Genomic DNA, 22,499 nt, shown 5'->3' with positions numbered 1-22,499 from the left:
CACCCAACAGACTCTTACCCTGCCCCCACCACCCAACAGACTCTTACCCTGCCCCCACCACCACCACCCAACGGACTCTTACCCTGCCCCCACCACCACCACCCAACAGACTCTTACCCTGCCCCCACCACCACCACCCAACGGCCTCTTACCCTGCCCCCACCACCACCCAACGGCCTCTTACCCTGCCCCCACCACCACCCAACAGCCTCTTACCCTGCCCCCACCACCACCCAACAGCCTCTTACCCTGCCCCCACCACCACCCAACAGCCTCTTACCCTGCCCCCCACCACCACCCACCCGCCTCTTACCCTGCCCCCACCACCACCCAACAGCCTCTTACCCTGCCCCCACCACCACCCAACAGACTCTTACCCTGCCCCCCACCACCACCCAACAGACTCTTACCCTGCCCCCCACCACCACCCAACGGACTCTTACCCTGCCCCCCCCCACCACCCAACAGACTCTTACCCTGCCCCCACCACCCAACGGACTCTTACCCTGCCCCCACCACCCAACAGACTCTTACCCTGCCCCCACCACCCAACGGACTCTTACCCTGCCCCCACCACCCAACGGACTCTTACCCCGCCCTCACCACCCAACAGACTCTTACCCTGCCCCCACCACCCAACGGACTCTTACCCTGCCCCCACCACCACCCAACAGACTCTTACCCTGCCCCCCACCACCACCCAACAGAATCTTACCCTGCCCCCCACCACCCAACGGACTCTTACCCTGCCCCCACCACCACCCAACAGACTCTTACCCTGCCCCCACCACCACCCAACAGACTCTTACCCTGCCCCCACCACCACCCAACAGACTCTTACCCTGCCCCCACCACCCAATAGACTCTTACCCTGCCCCCACCACCACCCAACAGACTCTTACCCTGCCCCCACCACCACCCAACAGACTCTTACCCTGCCCCCCACCACCCAACAGACTCTTACCCTGCCCCCACCACCACCCAACAGACTCTTACCCTGCCCCCACCACCACCCAACAGACTCTTACCCTGCCCCCCCACCACCCAACAGACTCTTACCCTGCCCCCACCACCACCCAACAGACTCTTACCCTGCCCCCCACCACCACCCAACAGACTCTTACCCTGCCCCCCACCACCACCCAACAGACTCTTACCCTGCCCCCACCACCACCCAACAGACTCTTACCCTGCCCCCACCACCACCCAACAGACTCTTACCCTGCCCCCACCACCACCCAACAGACTCTTACCCTGCCCCCACCACCACCTAACAGACTCTTACCCCTGCCCCCACCACCCAACAGACTCTTACCCTGCCCCCACCACCCAACAGACTCTTACCCTGCCGCCACCACCCAACAGACTCTTACCCTGCCCCCCACCACCACCCAACAGACTCTTACCCTGCCCCCACCACCCAACAGACTCTTACCCTGCCCCCACCACCACCCAACGGACTCTTACCCTGCCCCCACCACCCAACAGACTCTTACCCTGCCCCCTCCACCCAACAGACTCTTACCCTGCCCCCACCACCCAACAGACTCTTACCCTGCCCCCCTCCACCCAACAGACTCTTACCCTGCCCCCACAGCCCAACAGACTCTTACCCTGCCCCCCCCACCCAACAGACTCTTACCCTGCCCCCCCACCACCCAACATACTCTTACCCTGCCCCCCACCACCACCCAACAGACTCTTACCCTGCCCCCCCACCACCCAACATACTCTTACCCTGCCCCCACCACCCAACAGACTCTTACCCTGCCCCCCCCACCACCCAACATACTCTTACCCTGCCCCCACCACCCAACAGACTCTTACCCTGCCCCCACCACCACCCAACAGACTCTTACCCTGCCCCCACCACCCAACAGACTCTTACCCTGCCCCCACCACCACCCAACAGACTCTTACCCTGCCCCCCACCACCACCCAACAGACTCTTACCCTGCCCCCCCTCCACCACCCAGTTGTAAATGTCTACATATTATTATCATCTTTATCTTGTCTCATTCACTTCTCTTGATTTGATTTATTTTGACCTGCGCTGTTGGAGCCCAGAGCACAAGATTGTGCGTCCCTCTCCATGTGACTAATAAACTCATCTAATCTAATTAACGATGGGATTTTAAAGTGTTTTCTAAAATTGATTATTATAATATTATTATAATAGCATAATATTATTATAGTAGCATTATAAATAATGTTATTTGTATTACTGCTGTTACCATGACAACTGTCTAGTAATCATTACTTTCAATGCTGTTAACAAATGTCAGTGCTATAATATTATGTGTGCTATAAAGGCGGTTGACTTTATTGCTTTTTTCCATATTGTTAAACAACATTCTAAGTCACAATACATTCCTTTTAATTGACATGTACAACATGTATTTGACAGGGATACTGCACATCAATCAACATTTCTGTAAATGTTCCAGATTTAGCTGTAGTCCCTGGGCAGGTAGATACACATAGAAAAATACAACGTTATAAAACATTTAGTAAAACATTGTGTATAGATGGGGGCTGATTGGTCCTTCAGCCTCTCTCAAGTCATTGGTAAAGGGGAGAGAGGTTGAACAGCTCCTTATATGTCCTTCAGCCACTCTCAAGTCATTGGTAAAGGGGAGAGAGGTTGAACAGCTCCTTATATGTCCTTCAGCCACTCTCAAGTCATTGGTAAAGGGGAGAGAGGTTGAACAGCTCCTTATATGTCCTTCAGCCACTCTCAAGTCATTGGTAAAGGGGAGAGAGGTTGCGCAGCTCCTTATATGTCCTTCAGCCACTCTCAAGTCATTGGTAAAGGGGAGAGAGGTTGAACAGCTCCTTATATGTCCTTCAGCCACTCTCAAGTCATTGGTAAAGGGGAGAGAGGTTGAACAGCTCCTTATATGTCCTTCAGCCACTCTCAAGTCATTGGTAAAGGGGAGAGAGGTTGAACAGCTCCTTATATGTCCTTCAGCCACTCTCAAGTCATTGGTAAAGGAGAGAGAGGTTGAACAGCTCCTTATATGTCCTTCAGCCACTCTCAAGTCATTGGTAAAGGGGTGAGAGGTTGAACAGCTCCTTATATGTCCTTCAGCCACTCTCAAGTCATTGGTAAAGGGGAGAGAGGTTGAACAGCTCCTTATATGTCCTTCAGCCACTCTCAAGTCATTGGTAAAGGGGAGAGAGGTTGAACAGCTCCTTATATGTCCTTCAGCCACTCTCAAGTCATTGGTAAAGGGGAGAGAGGTTGAACAGCTCCTTATGTCTGTCAATGGTCAATGTGCTCTCACTGAGAAAACTGCTGATAGACTGAGGTGGTTGTGTTGATATCCAGCCCCTCTCATTAACCTCTATCAGGCCAACACTGTACAATATATTCATAAAATACATTTCTGTGGTTTTAAGTTGAATGCCAAATTCTCAGAGCCATTTTCCCGGACACATTCACAGTGAGTATGCAAATACAGTAAGTAAATTCCAATAACATCACAATACATGTTTACAATGCGTATACAATACATGCTTACAATGCGTATACAATACATGTTTACAATGCGTATACAATGACATTTAAAATCTAAAGTTTAAAATACACAGACATCAGGTAGGTAGGTGTGTTGGTGTGAGAGAGAGACAGAGTTGTATCAACATGTTCTGCTAGATAGGGGTCCATCCCTAGGTACCTAGTGGAGGACTAACTGACCCTCCTGCTAGATAGGGGTCCAGCTAGGTACCTAGTGGAGGACTAACTGACCCTCCTGCTAGATAGGGGTCCAGCTAGGTACCTAGTGGAGGACTAACTGACCCTCCTGCTAGATAGGGGTCCATACCTAGGTACCTAGTGGAGGACTAACTGACCCTCCTGCTAGATAGGGGGTCCAGCTAGGTACCTAGTGGAGGACTAACTGACCCTCCTGCTAGATAGGGGTCCAGCTAGGTACCTAGTGGAGGACTAACTGACCCTCCTGCTAGATAGGGGGTCCAGCTAGGTACCTAGTGGAGGACTAACTGACCCTCCTGCTAGATAGGGGTCCATACCTAGGTACCTAGTGGAAGACTAACTGATCCTCCTGCTAGATAGGGGGTCCAGCTAGGTACCTAGTGGAGGACTAACTGACCCTCCTGCTAGATAGGGGTCCAGCTAGGTACCTAGTGGAGGACTAACTGACCCTCCTGCTAGATAGGGGTCCATACCTAGGTACCTAGTGGAAGACTAACTGATCCTCCTGCTAGATAGGGGTCCAGCTAGGTACCTAGTGGAGGACTAACTGACCCTCCAGCTAGATAGGGGTCCATACCTAGGTACCTAGTGGAGGACTAACTGACCCTCCTGCTAGATAGGGGTCCAGCTAGGTACCTAGTGGAGGACTAACTGATCCTCCTGCTAGATAGGGGTCCAGCTAGGTACCTAGTGGAGGACTAACTGACCCTCCTGCTAGATAGGGGTCCAGCTAGGTACCTAGTGGAGGACTAACTGACCCTCCTGCTAGATAGGGGTCCATACCTAGGTACCTAGTGGAGGACTAACTGATCCTCCTGCTAGATAGGGGTCCATACCTAGGTACCTAGTGGAGGACTAACTGATCCTCCTGCTAGATAGGGGTCCAGCTAGGTACCTAGTGGAGGACTAACTGACCCTCCTGCTAGATAGGGGTCCAGCTAGGTACCTAGTGGAGGACTAACTGACCCTCCTGCTAGATAGGGGTCCAGCTAGGTACCTAGTGGAGGACTAACTGACCCTCCTGCTAGATAGGGGTCCAGCTAGGTACCTAGTGGAGGACTAACTGACCCTCCTGCTAGATAGGGGTCCAGCTAGGTACCTAGTGGAGGACTAACTGACCCTCCTGCTAGATAGGGGTCCATACCTAGGTACCTAGTGGAGGACTAACTGGCCCTCCTGCTAGATAGGGGTCCAGCTAGGTACCTAGTGGAGGACTAACTGACCCTCCTGCTAGATAGGGGGTCCAGCTAGGTACCTAGTGGAGGACTAACTGACCCTCCTGCTAGATAGGGGTCCAGCTAGGTACCTAGTGGAGGACTAACTGACCCTCCTGCTAGATAGGGGTCCATACCTAGGTACCTAGTGGAGGACTAACTGACCCTCCTGCTAGATAGGGGTCCAGCTAGGTACCTAGTGGAGGACTAACTGACCCTCCTGCTAGATAGGGGTCCAGCTAGGTACCTAGTGGAGGACTAACTGACCCTCCTGCTAGAAGATCCACACCTCCAGGAGGCTGCAGAAGGAGAGAGGCTGTGTGGCTGGAGTTTATTGCTATTATAGTGGTCATGTTTGATTGACATTTTCTGTACATTTTTGGGAGCCTGATTTAAAGCAACAGACAACAAGACCATGTTGAACCACCCTGCCTGTCTATTCTGCCTGGTCTCCCCACACCCAGGGGTTGGCTACAACTTTAGATCTGAAGCTGTGACCAAAGACAGGGGTCCAGCTCCCCAAGAAGGTTGATCATCCTGGAACATGACTCAGTTCCTTTTCTCAACACCATGTCGATGATGTCACGTGCCTTCTCTGCCCTCTCAGCTATCACCTTTACTGACTCCATTTCCTCCTGGTTGATGACTGTGTGTTGCAGGAGTCCGTCCAGCAGACCTTCCAGGACAGGTCCTGACACTCGTCTCACAAACTCTTTCCGTACAGAACCCAGCTGCTGCGCTGTAGAACCAGTCAGACTGCTCTCAGCCGGACGCCCTGCCCCCAACACAGCACCTGAGAGAGGCAGGTTACAAAATAACTACATTTGTTCATTCACATTTCAGACATTTAGAAACAGACTTCTTTCAGAGTGACCTACAGTAAAAGTCTTCATTGTATTATTAATCTTTGCATTAAGAACACATTCTGTAACAATAACAACCTGAATCAATGAACACATCACACCACTACCGTTTCATTCATATTTAGGGTCGGTTTTCACAGACGTAGAAAAACAGGCTGGGGCATTCAGAACCAGGCTAATCTACATCACGTCCTGGAGGAGATGTCATTCAGAACCAGGCTAATCTACATCAAGTCCTGGAGGAGATGTCATTGGGGCATTCAGAACCAGGCTAATCTACATCACGTCCTGGAGGAGATGGCATTGGGGCATTCAGAACCAGGCTAATCTACATCACGTCCTGGAGGAGATGTCATTCAGAACCAGGCTAATGTACATCAAGTCCTGGAGGAGATGTCATTGGGGCATTCAGAACCAGGCTAATCTACATCAAGTCCTGGAGGAGATGTCATTGGGGCATTCAGAACCAGGCTAATCTACATCACGTCCTGGAGGAGATGGCATTGGGGCATTCAGAACCAGGCTAATCTACATCACGTCCTGGAGGAGATGTCATTCAGAACCAGGCTAATCTACATCAAGTCCTGGAGGAGATGTCATTGGGGCATTCAGAACCAGGCTAATCTACATCAAGTCCTGGAGGAGATGTCATTCAGAACCAGGCTAATCTACATCAAGTCCTGGAGGAGATGGCATTGGGGCATTCAGAACCAGGCTAATCTACATCAAGTCCTGGAGGAGATGTCATTGGGGCATTCAGAACCAGGCTAATCTACATCACGTCCTGGAGGAGATGGCATTGGGGCATTCAGAACCAGGCTAATCTACATCACGTCCTGGAGGAGATGTCATTCAGAACCAGGCTAATGTACATCAAGTCCTGGAGGAGATGTCATTGGGGCATTCAGAACCAGGCTAATCTACATCAAGTCCTGGAGGAGATGTCATTGGGGCATTCAGAACCAGGCTAATCTACATCACGTCCTGGAGGAGATGGCATTGGGGCATTCAGAACCAGGCTAATCTACATCACGTCCTGGAGGAGATGTCATTCAGAACCAGGCTAATCTACATCAAGTCCTGGAGGAGATGTCATTGGGGCATTCAGAACCAGGCTAATCTACATCAAGTCCTGGAGGAGATGTCATTCAGAACCAGGCTAATCTACATCAAGTCCTGGAGGAGATGTCATTCAGAACCAGGCTAATCTACATCAAGTCCTGGAGGAGATGTCATTCAGAACCAGGCTAATCTACATCAAGTCCTGGAGGAGATGTCATTGATCTTGAAGACAGCCTTTTATAATCAGGACTAGTCCAACAGTAAACCATGTCGACTGGCCCTCAAGCCATTGGTTTGTACAGTGCATTTGGAAGGTATTCAGACGCCTTAACTTTTTCCACATTTTGTTACGTTACAGCCTTATTATAAAATGGATTAACTACATGTTTTTCCTCATCAATCTACACACAATACCCCATAATGACAAAGCGAAAACAGGTTTTTGTAAATGTTTACAAATGTATAAAAAATAAAAAGACAGAAATACCTTATTTACATAAGTATTCAGACCCTTTGCTATGAGACTCGAAATTGAGCTCAGGTGCATCCTGTTTCCATTGATCATCCTTGAGATGTTTCTACAACTTGATTGGAGTCCACCTGTGGTAAATTCAATTGATTGGACATGATTTGGAAAGGCACACACCTGTCTATATAAGGTCCCACAGTTGACAGTGCATGTCAGAGCAAAACCCAAGCAATGAGGTCGAAGGATTATGTCAAGGCCCAGATCTGGGGAAGGGTACCGAAAAAGTTATGCAGCATTGAAGGTCCCCAAGAACACAGTGGCCTCCATCATTCTTAAATGGAAGAAGTTCGGAACCACCAAGACTCTTCCTAGAGCTGGCCGCCCGGACAAACTGAGCAAGCGGGGGAGAAGGGCCTTGGTCAGGGAGGTGACTAAGAACCCGATGGTCACTCTGACAGAGCTCCACAGTTCCTCTGTGGAGATGGGAGAACCTTCCAGAAGGACAACCATCTCTGCAGAACTCCACCAATCAGGCCTTTATGGTAGAGTGGCCAGACGGAAGCCACTCCTCAGTAAAAGGCACATGACAGCCCGCTTGGAGTTTGCCAAAAGGCACCTAAAGGACTCTCAGACCATGAGAAACAAGATTATCTGGTCTGATGAAACTAAGATTGAACTCTTTGGCCTGAATGCCAAGCGTCACATCTGGAAGAACCCTGGCACCATCCCTACGGTGAAGCATGGTGGTGGCAGCATCATACTGTGGGGATGTTTTTCAGCAGCAGGGACTAGGAGACTAGTCAGGATTGAGGGAAAGATGAACGGAGAAGAGTACAGAGAGATCCTTAATGAAAACCTACTCCAGAGCGCTCAGGACCTCAGACTGGGGCCAAGGTTCACCTTCCAACAGGACAACGACCCTAAGCACACAGCCAAGACAACGCAGGAGTGGCTTCAGGACAAGTCTCTGAATGTCCTTGAGTGGCCCAGCCAGAGCCCGGACTTGAACCCGATCGAACATCTCTGGAGAGACCTGAAAATAGCTGTGCAGCGACGCTCCCCATCCAACCTGACAGAGCTTCTGCAGAGAAGAATGGGAGAAACTCCCCAAATACAGGTGTGCCAAGCTTGTAGCGTCATACCCAAGAAGACTCAAGGCTGTAATCGCTGCCAAAGGTGCTTCAACAAAGTTCTGAGTAAAGGGTCTGAATACTTATGTAAATGTAATATTTCAGGGGTTTTTTTATATATACATTTGCAACAATGTCTAAAAACCTGTTTTTGCTTTGTCATTATGGGGTATTTTGTGCAGATTGATGAGGGGAAAAAACGATTTAATCCATTTTATAATAAGGCTGTAACGTAACAAAATGTGGAAAAAGTCAAGGGGTCTGAATACTTTCTGAATGCACTGTAACTCATGTTTACTTACTTGTTGAATGGGTGGCAGTGATGTATTCATCTGAAATATAAACAAAATGAGGTTATATCACTCTAAATAGCATCTGTTACAAAAGTACAAAGTTATGATTGACATATGCTCCTACCTTGTGATACCACTTCTTTCCATGCAATCCTCTCATCATCACCGAATAACTCCATCTCAATGTCAACCCCTGTCATTTTCAAAACCGCCTTGAAAAAGCTTGGTGTGGAGTCTCTATGTATGAGATGAATCTTCTGGAGAGAGCGAGAGAGAGATTGCTTGCAATGTAAACATATGTTTCCCATGCCAATAAAGCCATTTGAATTGAGAGCCATCGAGCGAGAAAGAGCAATGGATAGAAATGTGACTTAAAATGTCAGATTCATGTTCTTAGTCTATTAAAACTGTACCAGTGGATTGATGTAGGTAGAACAGGGAATGTTCAGTCTGAAGAAACTATTCAGTTTGAAGGCCTGCTCTGGTCTTGTGATGAGAACCCTTGAAGACCCTTGAGACTTTTCCTGTTGTTCCACAGCCTGCGAAACGAGGCATGGAATACACAGCCAGTCAATGTATAGTCTTATTCAAACATTATTCAGAAAACTAGCAACAAACTATTATCTTCATGTTATGAGTGTCAACATAAACCGTACCACTGCTTAGTTAAGGTCACCTCTAAAATAATGGTACCTCACCTGTATTTGGCTGGGGTTACTGGGGAACAGGTATAGGCGTGGAATTAGTTTTTCCTTTTTCACTGTCATATAGAGCATCAGCTCACAGTGGACATCTATGTTCCGCCAAAAGATATAGCTCAGTATAACAGCGATAGCTGAGAACTTGGGATGGAGAATCTTAGCATGGAATCTGGTGACCTCATGCACTTCCTCAACAGACACTCCATGTTCCTCTACATGAAGAATCTTCATCTCATTCCTCAGGGAAGGGTTGGTCCCTGAACAACACAATAAAAAGGAGACAGAAAGACAAATATTGTATTATTCATCTAACTAAAACACAAAGAAATTTGCGGTATCAGATCACAGTAAACTCAAACTCCCAGAATATTCATTCATTCATTCAGGAAGTGAAACTCAGTTACATGGAAATGTCTTTCTGAATACTATGTCTATATGGTTTTACCTAAACAGACAAAGTGTGGCAGATGAACTTCCTCCAGTTCACCTAACTCCATAGTGATGTCCAGCAATGGACCACCTTGTCCGTACTGCATGTCTTTCAGAAGTTGACTGTAGGGATACCAGTTCCTGAAGTGATACTTCAGAATGACATCTCTCTCACACACCCAGCGGAGCCCAGACACTGTGCACTCATAACGCCCTTTGGGTGTCCTGTGCCTGAGGGCAACAACAAGATATGGTAGAGAGGGTCAATCGTCAAATGGAGAGGTTGGATTAGAAGCCTATTCCCAAAGGTAATGGGGAAATACACTAGCAAGTGGAATGAAATGTTAAAAGTAGTTATTTTACCTGAACATTGTCACTCCCTGGACAGTGGAAGTCAAGGGTTCAATCTGAAGCCAGTGTGTGGAGTCCTGAACAAGGACAAGCATGTCAGTTATACATATGGGGCCAGTTTCCTAGACACAGATTGAGTCTAGTGCTGGACTTAAAGCATGATCAATGGAAGTTTCAATAGAAAGTTCTTTAAGGTACAGGACTAGACTTAATCTGTGTCCGGGAAACTGGCCCATTAACCAAAGTAACTAATCTAATGTATTTATTCAATGTTACATGGAATGCTGGTATGACAACAGCTAAACTCCTGCATGCCTACAAGCAGAACACAGGACTGTCTATATCCCAGTATGAATGGTTGGTCAGTACACACCTGGCTTTCAGACTGTGTTTATATTACTAAAGCAGAACACAGGACTGTCTATATCCCAGTATGAATGGTTGGTCAGTACACACCTGGCTTTCAGACTGTGTTTATATTACTAAAGCAGAACACAGGACTGTCTATATCCCAGTATGAATGGTTGGTCAGTACACACCTGGCTTTCAGACTGTGTTTATATTACTAAAGCAGAACACAGGACTGTCTATATCCCAGTATGAATGGTTGGTCAGTACACACCTGGCTTTCAGACTGTGTTTATATTACTAAAGCAGAACACAGGACTGTCTATATCCCAGTATGAATGGTTGGTCAGTACACACCTGGCTTTCAGACTGTGTTTATATTACTAAAGCAGAACACAGGACTGTCTATATCCCAGTATGAATGGTTGGTCAGTACACACCTGGCTTTCAGACTGTGTTTATATTACTAAAGCAGAACACAGGACTGTCTATATCCCAGTATGAATGGTTGGTCAGTACACACCTGGCTTTCAGACTGTGCCTGACTCCTGAAGGTATGTAAAAGTGAGAATTGACATTATGACTTACCTCAACATGTTCACAAGTCTTACAGCTCTGAGGAATCCCTGAAGTCAAAAGTAGTTGTTATTTAAAACGGACAATCTCATGTAATAATGAATTAATAAATATTAAACAGACTTGTAATAAAAATGAATGTAAGTGAGCAACAGTCTCAGAATGTACACTCATTATCATACCATAATCTGACATTAGTGTTATATTAATGAATGTTTGTGGAAGCAGGAAACAACATGGTTCTGGTCCATGTTTTGGATATGTTGGGTCCTGATTTCTGGTAGATCCCAGGATGAGAGCTTAAAGGTAGAGTCAGCTAAATGATGTTGTACGAGCAGCACCGCAGATATTGTGATGAGCAAGATGCCTGACTTCTCTCTCACACAGTATCTGCCCATGTGCACGGGTTCTCTTAACTCTTACAGCGTGGTAGCCACGGGACCAAAACAGAGAAGTTTAGCATCGTGCTCCAACGCCCTTAGTTGTTGTAGAAGTTTACCCACTATGATGTTTACTTTGTGCATCTACATCATATTGCTGACTCTACCTTTAAGTTTGTTTTGACCAAATAGATCATGATTAGGCCTCTTGTAGCTCAGTTGGGAGAGCATGGCGCTTGCAATGCCAGGGTTGTGGGTTCGATTCCCACGGGGGGCCAGTATGAAAAATGTATGCACTCACTAACTGTAAGTCGCTCTGGATAAGAGCGTCTGCTAAATGACTAAAATGTAAAAAAAAAAATGATTGTGTTCCTTGCCTGGGATTCAAGAACGCTTTAATCGTATTTTGATTTTAAAACAATTATCAGTTAACACTCACATATCTGGTCTCTGGTGTTCTCAGGTCCAGGCTTGATACAACACTCTCCACCATGGTCTCTGCTGTTGGGAAAGCAGATGGATAGACTGTGATTAAACTAAATACAACTTATAAAGGTTTTATAAAGCATACATACAGTCTTCATAAGCAATACAAAGGGTGTATAAAGGGTGACAGAACCACTCCCTATGTAGGGTGCATTGCCAAATGTGACATAACACTATGTCAACTTCCATGAAGTCAATACTGATGGTGACATTACAGGTGACATTGCTTATCTTGATGAAAGCCCCTAGAGACGTGAAGTCACCAGGTATCATTTTAACAGGTTCTGATGCCCTCTTGTGGTTAGAGTGAAACTGACACTACAGTGAGACATAGGAGAGGAAACATCTGTACATCCAACAGAACACATTAAAACACACCACTACTAATCTAACTGTCTGTAGGTCCAACAGAACACACTAAAACACACCACCACTACTAATCTAACTGTCTGTAGGTCCAACAGAACACATTAAAACACACCACTACTAATAATCTAACTGTCTGTAGGTCCAACAGAACACATTAAAAAACACCAATACTAATCTAATTGTAGGAATTATTCCAGAGGAAAACACATGATGAAACATTGCTATGACTCACCTTTGAATGTGTTGGTCATCTATCTGACACAGGGTCACTGAGGAGGAGGAATAAACCCTAAACCCAAACCCAGGATAGAGGGGTTCAGTGAATGTGGTGTGTTCTGTGTAATGGTGTGTCAGTGTACCAGAGGAGGACACACTATAGAAGGACAAAGTACCAGCTGGCCAGTCCAGATACACTCCAACTCTGTTAGAAACAGGACCAGGGATGGATCTGATGACTCCAGCATGGTAAAAGTTATAACCTCTGTCAGAGCAGACTAAACACCAGGACTTCCTGTTGTATCCAATACAACTGTCTTCCTCCTCTCCCTTCCTCTTCATTCCTTTGTACGCCACTCCAATGTGAGCCCTGTCACCATCCCTCTCCACCTCCCAGTAATAACGAGATCCAGATAAGCCTTCTCTGCAGAGAACTTGGGGATGACGGTCAAATCTGTCTGGATGGTCTTCATAATGCTGCTTCTCCTCCACCAATGTCACCTTCCTGTTCCCCTCAGACAGTATCAGGTGTGGGTTTGCTGTATTTGGGTCCAGGGTGAGATGACAGGCATCTGTAGACAAAAGGAGAGTTTAATCAAACCACATCTTCATATAAAATGTTGTTTTGTAGGTACAGAACAAGTATTGATTAGTTACTATGTTACTGTAGTTCTGAATATGTAGTTAATTAGGATTGAAGAGACTTACATTTCCTCAGCCCTGATTTCAGCCTGAACTCTCCACCATGATCCACACTGTAGGATAAACAGGTTATTGACTGACAAAGACCTAATAAAGCAGTCAACATTTAAACCATATTGTTGTGTTCTGGTGCACTATCCAAGTTCATTACTAGAGAAATACAGGTATTCTATCCTACATACTGCATACAGAACAGAGTACAATTCATTACTAGAGAAATACAGGTATTCTACCCTACCTACTGCATACAGAACAGAGTACAATTCATTACTAGAGAAATACAGGTATTCTATCCAACCTACTGCATACAGAACAGAGTACAATTCATTACTAGAGACATACAGGTATTCTACCCTACCTACTGCATACAGAACAGAGTACAATTCATTACTAGAGACATACAGGTATTCTATCCTACCTACTGCATACAGAACAGAGTACAATTCATTACTAGAGACATACAGGTATTCTATCCTACCTACTGCATACAGAACAGAGTACAATTCATTACTAGATACATACAGGTATTCTATCCTACCTAATGCATACAGAACAGAGTACAATTCATTACTAGAGACATACAGGTATTCTAACCTACCTACTGCATACAGAACAGAGTACAATTCATTACTAGAGACATACAGGTATTCTAACCTACCTACTGCATACAGAACAGAGTACAATTCATTACTAGAGACATACAGGTATTCTACCCTACCTACTGCATACAGAACAGAGTACAATTCATTACTAGAGACATACAGGTATTCTATCCTACCTACTGCATACAGAACAGAGTACAATTCATTACTAGAGACATACAGGTATTCTATCCTACCTACTGCATACAGAACAGAGTACAATTCATTACTAGATACATACAGGTATTCTACCCTACCTACTGCATACAGAACAGAGTACAATTCATTACTAGAGAAATACAGGTATTCTATCCTACCTACTGCATACAGAACAGAGTACAATTCCAACAGGAAATCAGAGATGCAGAAGAAGAGTATTCATGTGGTGATGATGTATGCTGTGTTGGAGTGCTAAGCCTGCTGGGTAAACGTCCCCTGTATTCTACCATCATGTCCTCATGTTACTGAACCTACTACACTACATAGGACACAACCACTGCTCACACTATTAGGACATCTATTCTGACTTACATCAGCTTCATCAGTTTATCTGTGGGATCCACCAGAGCAGCTGAAAGCAGTCCCCCTGCAGAGTCTCCTGGGTGATTGTAGCTCAGGTCCAGCTCTTTCAGGTGGGAGGGGTTTGACCTCAGAGCTGAAGACAGAGCAGCACAGCCCTCCTCTGTGACCAGACAGCCAGACAGCCTACAGAGAGACACAACAGCTGTCTAGGTTGGTGGACTGGTGTCAATCATCTTGTAGGACACCCATATATTTGTCCATGACACAAACATTGTGATGAAACATCAGATGTTCAGAGTATTTGTTTTACTAAGCTCAGTACCGACCTGACTGAAACAGCTGTACATACCCCAGTGTGTGTAGTTTACAGTCTGGATCCTCCAGTCCAGCAGAGGGCAGTGTAACTCAGCTCAGTACCGACCTGACTGAAACAGCTGTACTTACCCCAGTGTGTGTAGTTTACAGTCTGGATCCTCCAGTCCAGCAGAGGGCAGTGTAACTCAGCTCAGTACCGACCTGACTGAAACAGCTGTACTTACCCCAGTGTGTGTAGTTTACAGTTTGGATCCTCCAGTCCAGCAGACAGCAGTGTAACTCCTGAGTCCTGCAGGTCATTGTCTCTCAGCTCCAGTTGTTTCAGTTGTGAGTTGGGTGAACTCAGGACTGAGGCCAGATCTGAACAGCAACCCTCTGTCAGACCACACTGACCTAGACTAGAGGGCAGAAGAGCACATGATTAACAAATGTTTAAAACATCCACATAATAACTCATACTGAAGAAAGTTAACTCACACTAGTGTCTGTATGTTGCAGAGTGGACTGGTTAGTCCAACACAGAGCAGCTCCACTCCTCTGTCTCCCAGGTCATTGTAGCTGAGGTCCAGTTCTCTCAGGGGGAGTTTGGTGTCTGCAGAGCTGAAGCCAGAGTCTCACAGGATTCATATGTGAGTTTACAGCCAGACAGTCTGGAGAGAGGAGATATGTTGATACACTGTTAAATATGCAAAGCTTTAAGAATAATGAGATGCATTAATACAATAACAGAAGGACACATGATTAACCAATGTTAAAAACATACTAACTCACTCAAGATATTTACCTTAGTTTTATATATGTTATGTATGTTTCTGGATATGTCCCAAAAATGTTAAAATAATGTTAAAAACATACACATACTAACTATACTGAACAGAAATATAAACCCAACATGTAAAGTGTTGGTCCCACGTTTCATGAGCTGAAATAAAAGATCCCAGATATGTTCCATACGCACATAAGCTTATTTCTCTCAAATGTTGTGCATAAATTTGTTTAGATCCCTGTTAGTGAGCATTTATCCTTTGTTAAGATAATCCATCCACCTGACAGGTGTGGTATATCAAGAAGCTGATTAAACAGCATGATCATTACACAGGTGCACCTTGTGCTGGGGACAATAAAAGGCCACTCTGAAATGTGCAGTTTTGTCACACAACACAATGCCACAGCTGTGTCAAGTTTTGAGGGAGCGTGCAATTGGCATGATGACTGCAGGAATGTCCACCAGAGCTGTTGCTAGAGAATTGTATGTTAATTTCTCTTCCATAAACCGCCTCCAACATCGTTTTAGAGAATTTGGCAGTACATCCTACCGGCCTCACAATCACAGACCACATGTAACCACGCCAGCCCAGGACCTCCACATCCGGCTTCTTCACCTGCAGGATGGTCTGAGACAAGCCACCAGGACAGCTGATTTAACTGTGGGTTTTCACAACCGAAAAAGTTCTGCACAAATAGTCAGAAACCATCTCAGGGAAGCTCATCTGCGTGCTCGTCATCCTCACCAGGGTCTTGACCTGACTGCAGTTTGGCGTCGTAACCGCCTTCAGTGGGCAAATGCTCACCTTCGATGGCCACTGGCACACTGGAGAAGTGTGCTCTTCACGGATGAATCCCGGGTTTCAACTGTACCGGGAAGATGGCAGAAAGCATGTATGGCGTCGTGATGGCATTGTGTGGGCGAGCGGTTTGCTGATGTCAACGTTGTGAACAGAGTGCCCCATGGTGGCGGTGGGGTTATGGTATGGGCCAGCATAAGCTACGGACAATGAACACGATCGCATTTTATCGATGGCAATTTGAATGCACAGAGATACCGTGACGAGATCCTGAGGCCCATTGTCGTGCCATTCATCTGCCGCCATCACCTCATGTTTCAGCATGATAATGCACGGCCCCATGTCACAAGGATCTGTATACATTTCCTGGAAGCTGAAAATGTCCCAGTTCTTCCAAGGACTGCATACTCACCAGACATGCATGTTTGGGATGCTCTGGATCGACGTGTACGACAGCGTCTTCCAGTTCCCGGCAGTTTCCAGCAACTTCGCACAGCCATTGAAGAGGAGTGGGACAACATTCCACAAGCCACAATCAACAGCCTGATCAACTCTATGTGAAGGAGACGTGTCGCGCTGCATGAGGCAAATGGTGGTCACACCAGATACGGACTGGTTTTCTGATACACACCCATACTTTTTTTTAAGGTATCTGTGACCAACAGATGCATATCTGAATTCCCATTTATGTGAAATCCATAGATTAGGGCCTAATGAATTTATTTCAATTGACTGATTTCCTCATATGAACTGTAACTCAGTAAACCCTTTCAAATTGTTGCATGTTGCGTTTATATTCTTGTTCAGTATATAGTACATACATAATATATAAACACTCACAGTGGATAATGAAGATAGTTAACTCACACTAGTGTCTGTATGTTGCAGAGTGGACTGGTTAGTCCAACACAGAGCAGCTCCACTCCTCTGTCTCCCAGGTCATTGTAGCTGAGGTCCAGTTCTCTCAGGGGGGAGTTTGGTGTCTGCAGAGCTGAAGCCAGAGTCTCACAGGATTCATATGTGAGTTTACAGCCAGACAGTCTGGAGAGAGGAGATATGTTGATACACTGTTAAATATGCAAAGCTTTAAGAATAATGAGATGCATTAAGACAATAACAGAAGGACACATGATTAACCAATGTTAAAAACATACTAACTCACTCAAGATATTTAACCTTAGTTTGATATATTTATCACATTTTATGTATGTTTCTGCATATTTACCAAGACGTTCAAATAATGTTAAAAACATACACATACTAACTACATACATAATATATAAACACTCACAGTGGATACTGAAGATATTTAACTCACACTAGTGTCTGTATGTTGCAGAGTGGACTGGTTAGTCCAACACAGAGCAGCTTCACTCCTCTGTCTCCCAGGTCATTGTAGCTGAGGTCCAGTTCTCTCAGGGGGGAGTTTGGTGTCTGCAGAGCTGAAGCCAGAGTCTCACAGGATTCATATGTGAGGTCACAGTGATCCAGTCTGGAGAGAGGAGATCATCTGTTAGATATACAAATCCTTCAGAATAATGATAATGTATACATCAACTCAATAACAGAACTTACAGTGCTCTCTTGCAGGTTTTCACTACCGGCAGCAACCTCTGATAACCTTCCTCTGATGTGGTGTATGTCTTCAGGTCAAACTCCTCCAGCACCTCCTCTGACATCAGTAACAGGTAGGCCAGGGCTGAACATTGGTCACGTTTTAGTCTTGTTTCTGAAAGAGTTCCTGATCGCAGGGAGGTTTGCATGTCTTCAACTAGAGAGTTGGCACCAAGTTCATTCAGACAGTGGAACAAGTTGATGATCCTTTCTGGTGAGGATTCCCTTTTGATCTTGTCTGAAATGTACCTGACTGTTCTCTCAACTGTTTCCTCATTGCTCTGTGTTGTACTTCCTGTCTGTGTCAGAAGGCCTCGTAACAGATTCTGATTGGACTCCAGTGAGAGACCCAGAAGGAAGCGGAGGAACAGGTCCAGGTGTCCATTCACACTCTTCAAGGCCTGGTCCACTGCTCTCCTGTGTAAGTCAAACAACTGGATTGAATCCTCCTCTTCATCCTCACTAGTGGTGGAAAAAACATTTTCCTTCTTGTCATCACCCTTCTCTTCATCATCATCATCCTTCTCTTCATAGTCATCATCATCATCATCATCATCCTTCTCCTCATCATCATCATCATCCTTCTCCTCATCTTCATCATAGTCATCATCTTCGTCATCATTCTTCTCCTCGTCATCATCATCACTGACTGAAAACGCTTCATAGTACTCTTCATCATCATCATCATCATCATCATCATCATCATCATCGTAGTCATCATAACCACTAGTGACTGCTTTGGGGGAAAAAACATTTTCCTTCTTGTCCAGCCATGATTCTAAAGCATGCACTGCTGCTAGAAACTCCTGAATGCTCAGATGCACAAAGCTGTAGACCTTCTCTTGGTTCAGCCCAGATTCTTCTTTAAAGATCTCTGTACACAATGCTGAGTACTCTGATGCCTCTGTGACATCAAGGCCACACTCTCTCAGGTCCTCCTCATAGAAGATCAGGTTGCCCTTCTGCAGCTGTTGGAAAGCCAGCTCTGCCAGTTTCAGGATCATCTCTTTGTCTGACTGAGACAGTTCCTTTGGGTTTGTCTCTGTGGCTTTGTTGTACTTCTTGTTCTTCACAATGATTTGGATGAGCGTGAAGTGTGTGAACATCTGGGTCAGAGTTTTGGGGACTTCATCCTTCTCTGCCTCTTTCAGCATCATCTCAAGGACAGTGGCTGATATCCAACAGAAGACTGGCATGTGGCACATGATGTGGAGGCTCCTTGATGTCTTCATGTGTTTGATGATTTCATTGGCCAGATTCTGATCTGTGATTTTCATCCTGAAGTACTCCTCCTTCTGTGGATCATTGAACCCTCGTACCTCTGTCACCTGGTCAACACACTCAGGAGGGATCTGATTGGCTGCTGCAGGCCGTGAGGTTATCCAGAGGAGAGCAGAGGGAAGCAGATTCCCCTTGATGAGGTTTGTCAGCAGCACGTCCACTGAGGTTGGCTTCGTGACATCACAGCACCTCTCATTGTTTTTGAAGTCTAGAGGAAGTCGACACTCATCCAGACCATCAAAAATGAAAATAGTTTTGGTTTCACCATCTTCAATGTTGTCAATCTCTTTCAGCTCTGAGAAGTAGTGGGAAAGAAGTTGCATCAGACTGTATTGGTCCCTTTTCCGGTTCAGATCACGGAAAGGAAGAGGAAACATGAAATGAACGTCCTGATTTGCTTTTCCCTCTGCCCAGTCAAGGATGACCTTCTGCACAGAGACTGTTTTTCCAATGCCAGCGATTCCTTTTGTCAGCACAGTTCTGATAGGTTTGTCTTGTCCAGGTAAAGGCTTGAAGATGTCGTTGCATTTGATTGGTGTCTCTTGTGTGGTTTGTTTCTTGGATGCCATCTCTATCTGTCTCACCTCATGTTCATAATTGACCCCTCCACTTCCACCCTCTGTGATGTAGAGCTCTGTGTAGATGTCATTTAACAGACTTTGGTTTCCATGGTGTCCAATTCCTTCAGATATGTGTTGATACTTGTGTTTCAGTTTAGCCTTAATGTCTTGTTGGACTGTCAGAAGAGTTTGACCTGTAGGAAAACAATGAGAGTTGGGACTCATAAGTGCATGTGTGTGTGTGTGTGTGTGTGTGTGTGTGTGTGTGTGTGTGTGTGTGTGTGTGTGTGTGTGTGTGTGTGTGTGTGTGTGTGTGTGTGTGTGTGTGTGTGTGTGTGTGTGTGTGTGTTAGAGGGGCCTTTGTCCCATTCTTTGTAATATTGTATGAAACACAGTCTTACTTCTTCTGTCCAGAAGGTTGTGTGTGATCTTTAATGCATCCTCACTGTCCAAGCTATCCACTTCCTTATTGTCATCTGGTAATGGTTCCTGGCTGAAAGCAGGTGGCTGATCACTCTTCATTGATAGCAGGCTGGGGGCAGGTGACTCTGCTCTGGGCTTCTGGACACTGAACAAAACAGGGAGGCAGATCACCTCATCAATATCTCATCAATACCTCATCTACATCATTTCAACAAGTGTATAGCTGAACTCATAGAAATCCTGATTTTTCTTTATAAAGCTACAGTCTGCAATTGGTAAATCGATTTGGGGACTTTTAAATGAATGATGTAGAACTACATATTATGTAATTTGGGAAAACTTTTCCCTTTAGTTTTATATCTTTAAGAGAACTGTATATTTTACATGTCATCTCTTACCTCTTAGAACTGGTGTCTTGAGTCATTTTAGAGGCAGTGGTCCCCTCCTCTCTCTCCCCAGAGAGACTCATTTTAGAGCCAGTGGTCCCCTCCTCTCTCTCCCCAGAGAGACTCATTTTAGAGGCAGTGGTCCCCTCCTCTCTCTCCCCAGAGAGACTCATTTTAGAGGCAGTGGTCCCCTCCTCTCTCTCCCCAGAGAGACTCATTTTAGAGCCAGTGGTCCCCTCCTCTCTCTCCCCAGAGAGACTCATTTTAGAGGCAGTGGTCCCCTCCTCTCTCTCCCCAGAGAGACTCATTTTAGAGGCAGTGGTCCCCTCCTCTCTCTCCCCAGAGAGACTCATTTTAGAGGCAGTGGTCCCCTCCTCTCTCTCCCCAGAGAGACTCATTTTAGAGGCAGTGGTCCCCTCCTCTCTCTCCCCAGAGAGACTCATTTTAGAGCCAGTGGTCCCCTCCTCTCTCTCCCCAGAGAGACTCATTTTAGAGGCAGTGGTCCCCTCCTCTCTCTCCCCAGAGAGACTCATTTTAGAGGCAGTGGTCCCCTCCTCTCTCTCCCCCAGAGAGACTCATTTTAGAGGCAGTGGTCCCCTCCTCTCTCTCCCCAGAGAGACTCATTTTAGAGTCACAGCTCACTCAGCTACAATAAGAAATAACAGAACAGTCAATATTTCTGAACATTGTTGAAGAACCATTAACAATGACAACACTTTTACTGTCTGTGGTCAAAGTTCAAACAGAGACTTCATGTTGCATTTAAACATGCACAGTTAATTTGATTTGATTTGACTTGGATCCCCATTAGCTGACGCCATAACAACAGCAAGTCTACCTCGGGTAAACACAACTAAAAATACCTTACAGCTTAGATTGACAGACATTATAAACATTTACCAAGTAGACATTACATACAGTTAAAATAGCTGACAGGTATTTCTTCTATACCAAGGGAAGCCAGGCTATAATGTATATTTCGTCTCTCTGTGCTTCATAATTGTCCTTTAATTCGCAAGAGGCTGAATGTATCTCACAGGAGAAAGCATCCGAGCGAGCTAAACAGCGCCCCTCTGTCTCTCTATGTGTAGGCCATCTATCTGATGCTGTCTGGTCCAAACGAGTATGACATTGTTGCCCGTAGCATTGAAGACAAGGGAAGCCTGCGAGCATTTGGCCTTTGATTAAAAAACTATTAGAAATGAGCCAATCAGCGTTGAGCTAAACTGAGCGAGCTCAACTGTGATTGGTTCTGGTGCACCAATAAAAGGTGTCAAGGTAAACCAGCTTGGATTTTGACAGAAACAACTTGAAATCTTGCTTCTCGTTATGTAGTTGTCCTCTGGTGTCTAGCTAGTTAGTTAACATTGGTCCTTTCCTAAATGAGCCATGGATGGAGATAGGGATTCGGACTTGTGGTTTTACTTAATTCTCCAAGCATTTTAGCCAGGTAGGAAAGGCGTGATTTCATAAGTTGGAATAGTGCCCTTAGTGAATACACCCATGCACTGCTTGACTTCACATGAGGTGCCAACAGTTTATCTCGCCCTTTGCACCCGGGCTTGTATTCAGGTGTGCCGACAACGATACGGAACATTACGCAACAGTGCGCTGGCCAAGTTATATGAAGCGTAGAGCACTGAGCAAAACGGACCACAGCCTTTCTGATCGGTGTCGCCAGAAAGCATTTTCAACTTGAACTTTGATTTATCCCAACATTTAAATAGTTTCTATGCTATTGTTGCGCGTCATTTTTACTTGACTGACTTGACGAAACAGACTATTTTCTTTAGTGACAGCTTTACATAATTCCGATGCACGTCTTTCTAACGCAGTTTCGACATACGGATAATAATCACGATAATGTGATGTCAATCGCCTTTAC

The 22,499-nt window shown here is 45.7% G+C and overlaps 1 protein-coding gene and 1 long non-coding RNA gene across 2 annotated transcripts in view; both read right to left on the bottom strand.

Moving 5' to 3' along the window:
- LOC123484379 overlaps positions 1–22,499 on the bottom strand; it is an 83,864-nt gene that overhangs the window by 61,077 nt on the left and 288 nt on the right. The gene's annotated exons all lie outside the window — the stretch shown is intronic.
- On the bottom strand, positions 5,139–20,712 carry LOC121561141 (NACHT, LRR and PYD domains-containing protein 5-like). The gene is made up of 18 exons (XM_045214667.1): positions 20,627–20,712; positions 20,207–20,373; positions 18,717–19,999; positions 17,926–18,452; positions 17,218–17,391; positions 15,010–15,183; positions 14,480–14,653; positions 13,314–13,360; positions 12,622–13,177; positions 11,974–12,035; positions 11,167–11,204; positions 10,243–10,307; positions 9,896–10,110; positions 9,448–9,707; positions 9,163–9,288; positions 8,874–9,006; positions 8,759–8,788; positions 5,139–5,725 (listed from the first exon to the last, which is right to left on the bottom strand). Exons 1-18 carry the CDS (start codon positions 20,695–20,697, stop codon positions 5,412–5,414), a joined length of 4,416 nt encoding a protein of 1,471 aa, XP_045070602.1. The 5' UTR covers positions 20,698–20,712; the 3' UTR covers positions 5,139–5,411.

This window comes from Coregonus clupeaformis, unplaced genomic scaffold, assembly GCF_020615455.1.
Source record: "Coregonus clupeaformis isolate EN_2021a unplaced genomic scaffold, ASM2061545v1 scaf0294, whole genome shotgun sequence".
In the NCBI taxonomy this organism is placed as follows: domain Eukaryota; kingdom Metazoa; phylum Chordata; class Actinopteri; order Salmoniformes; family Salmonidae; genus Coregonus; species Coregonus clupeaformis.
This window is presented reverse-complemented; position numbering and strand designations above follow the sequence as displayed.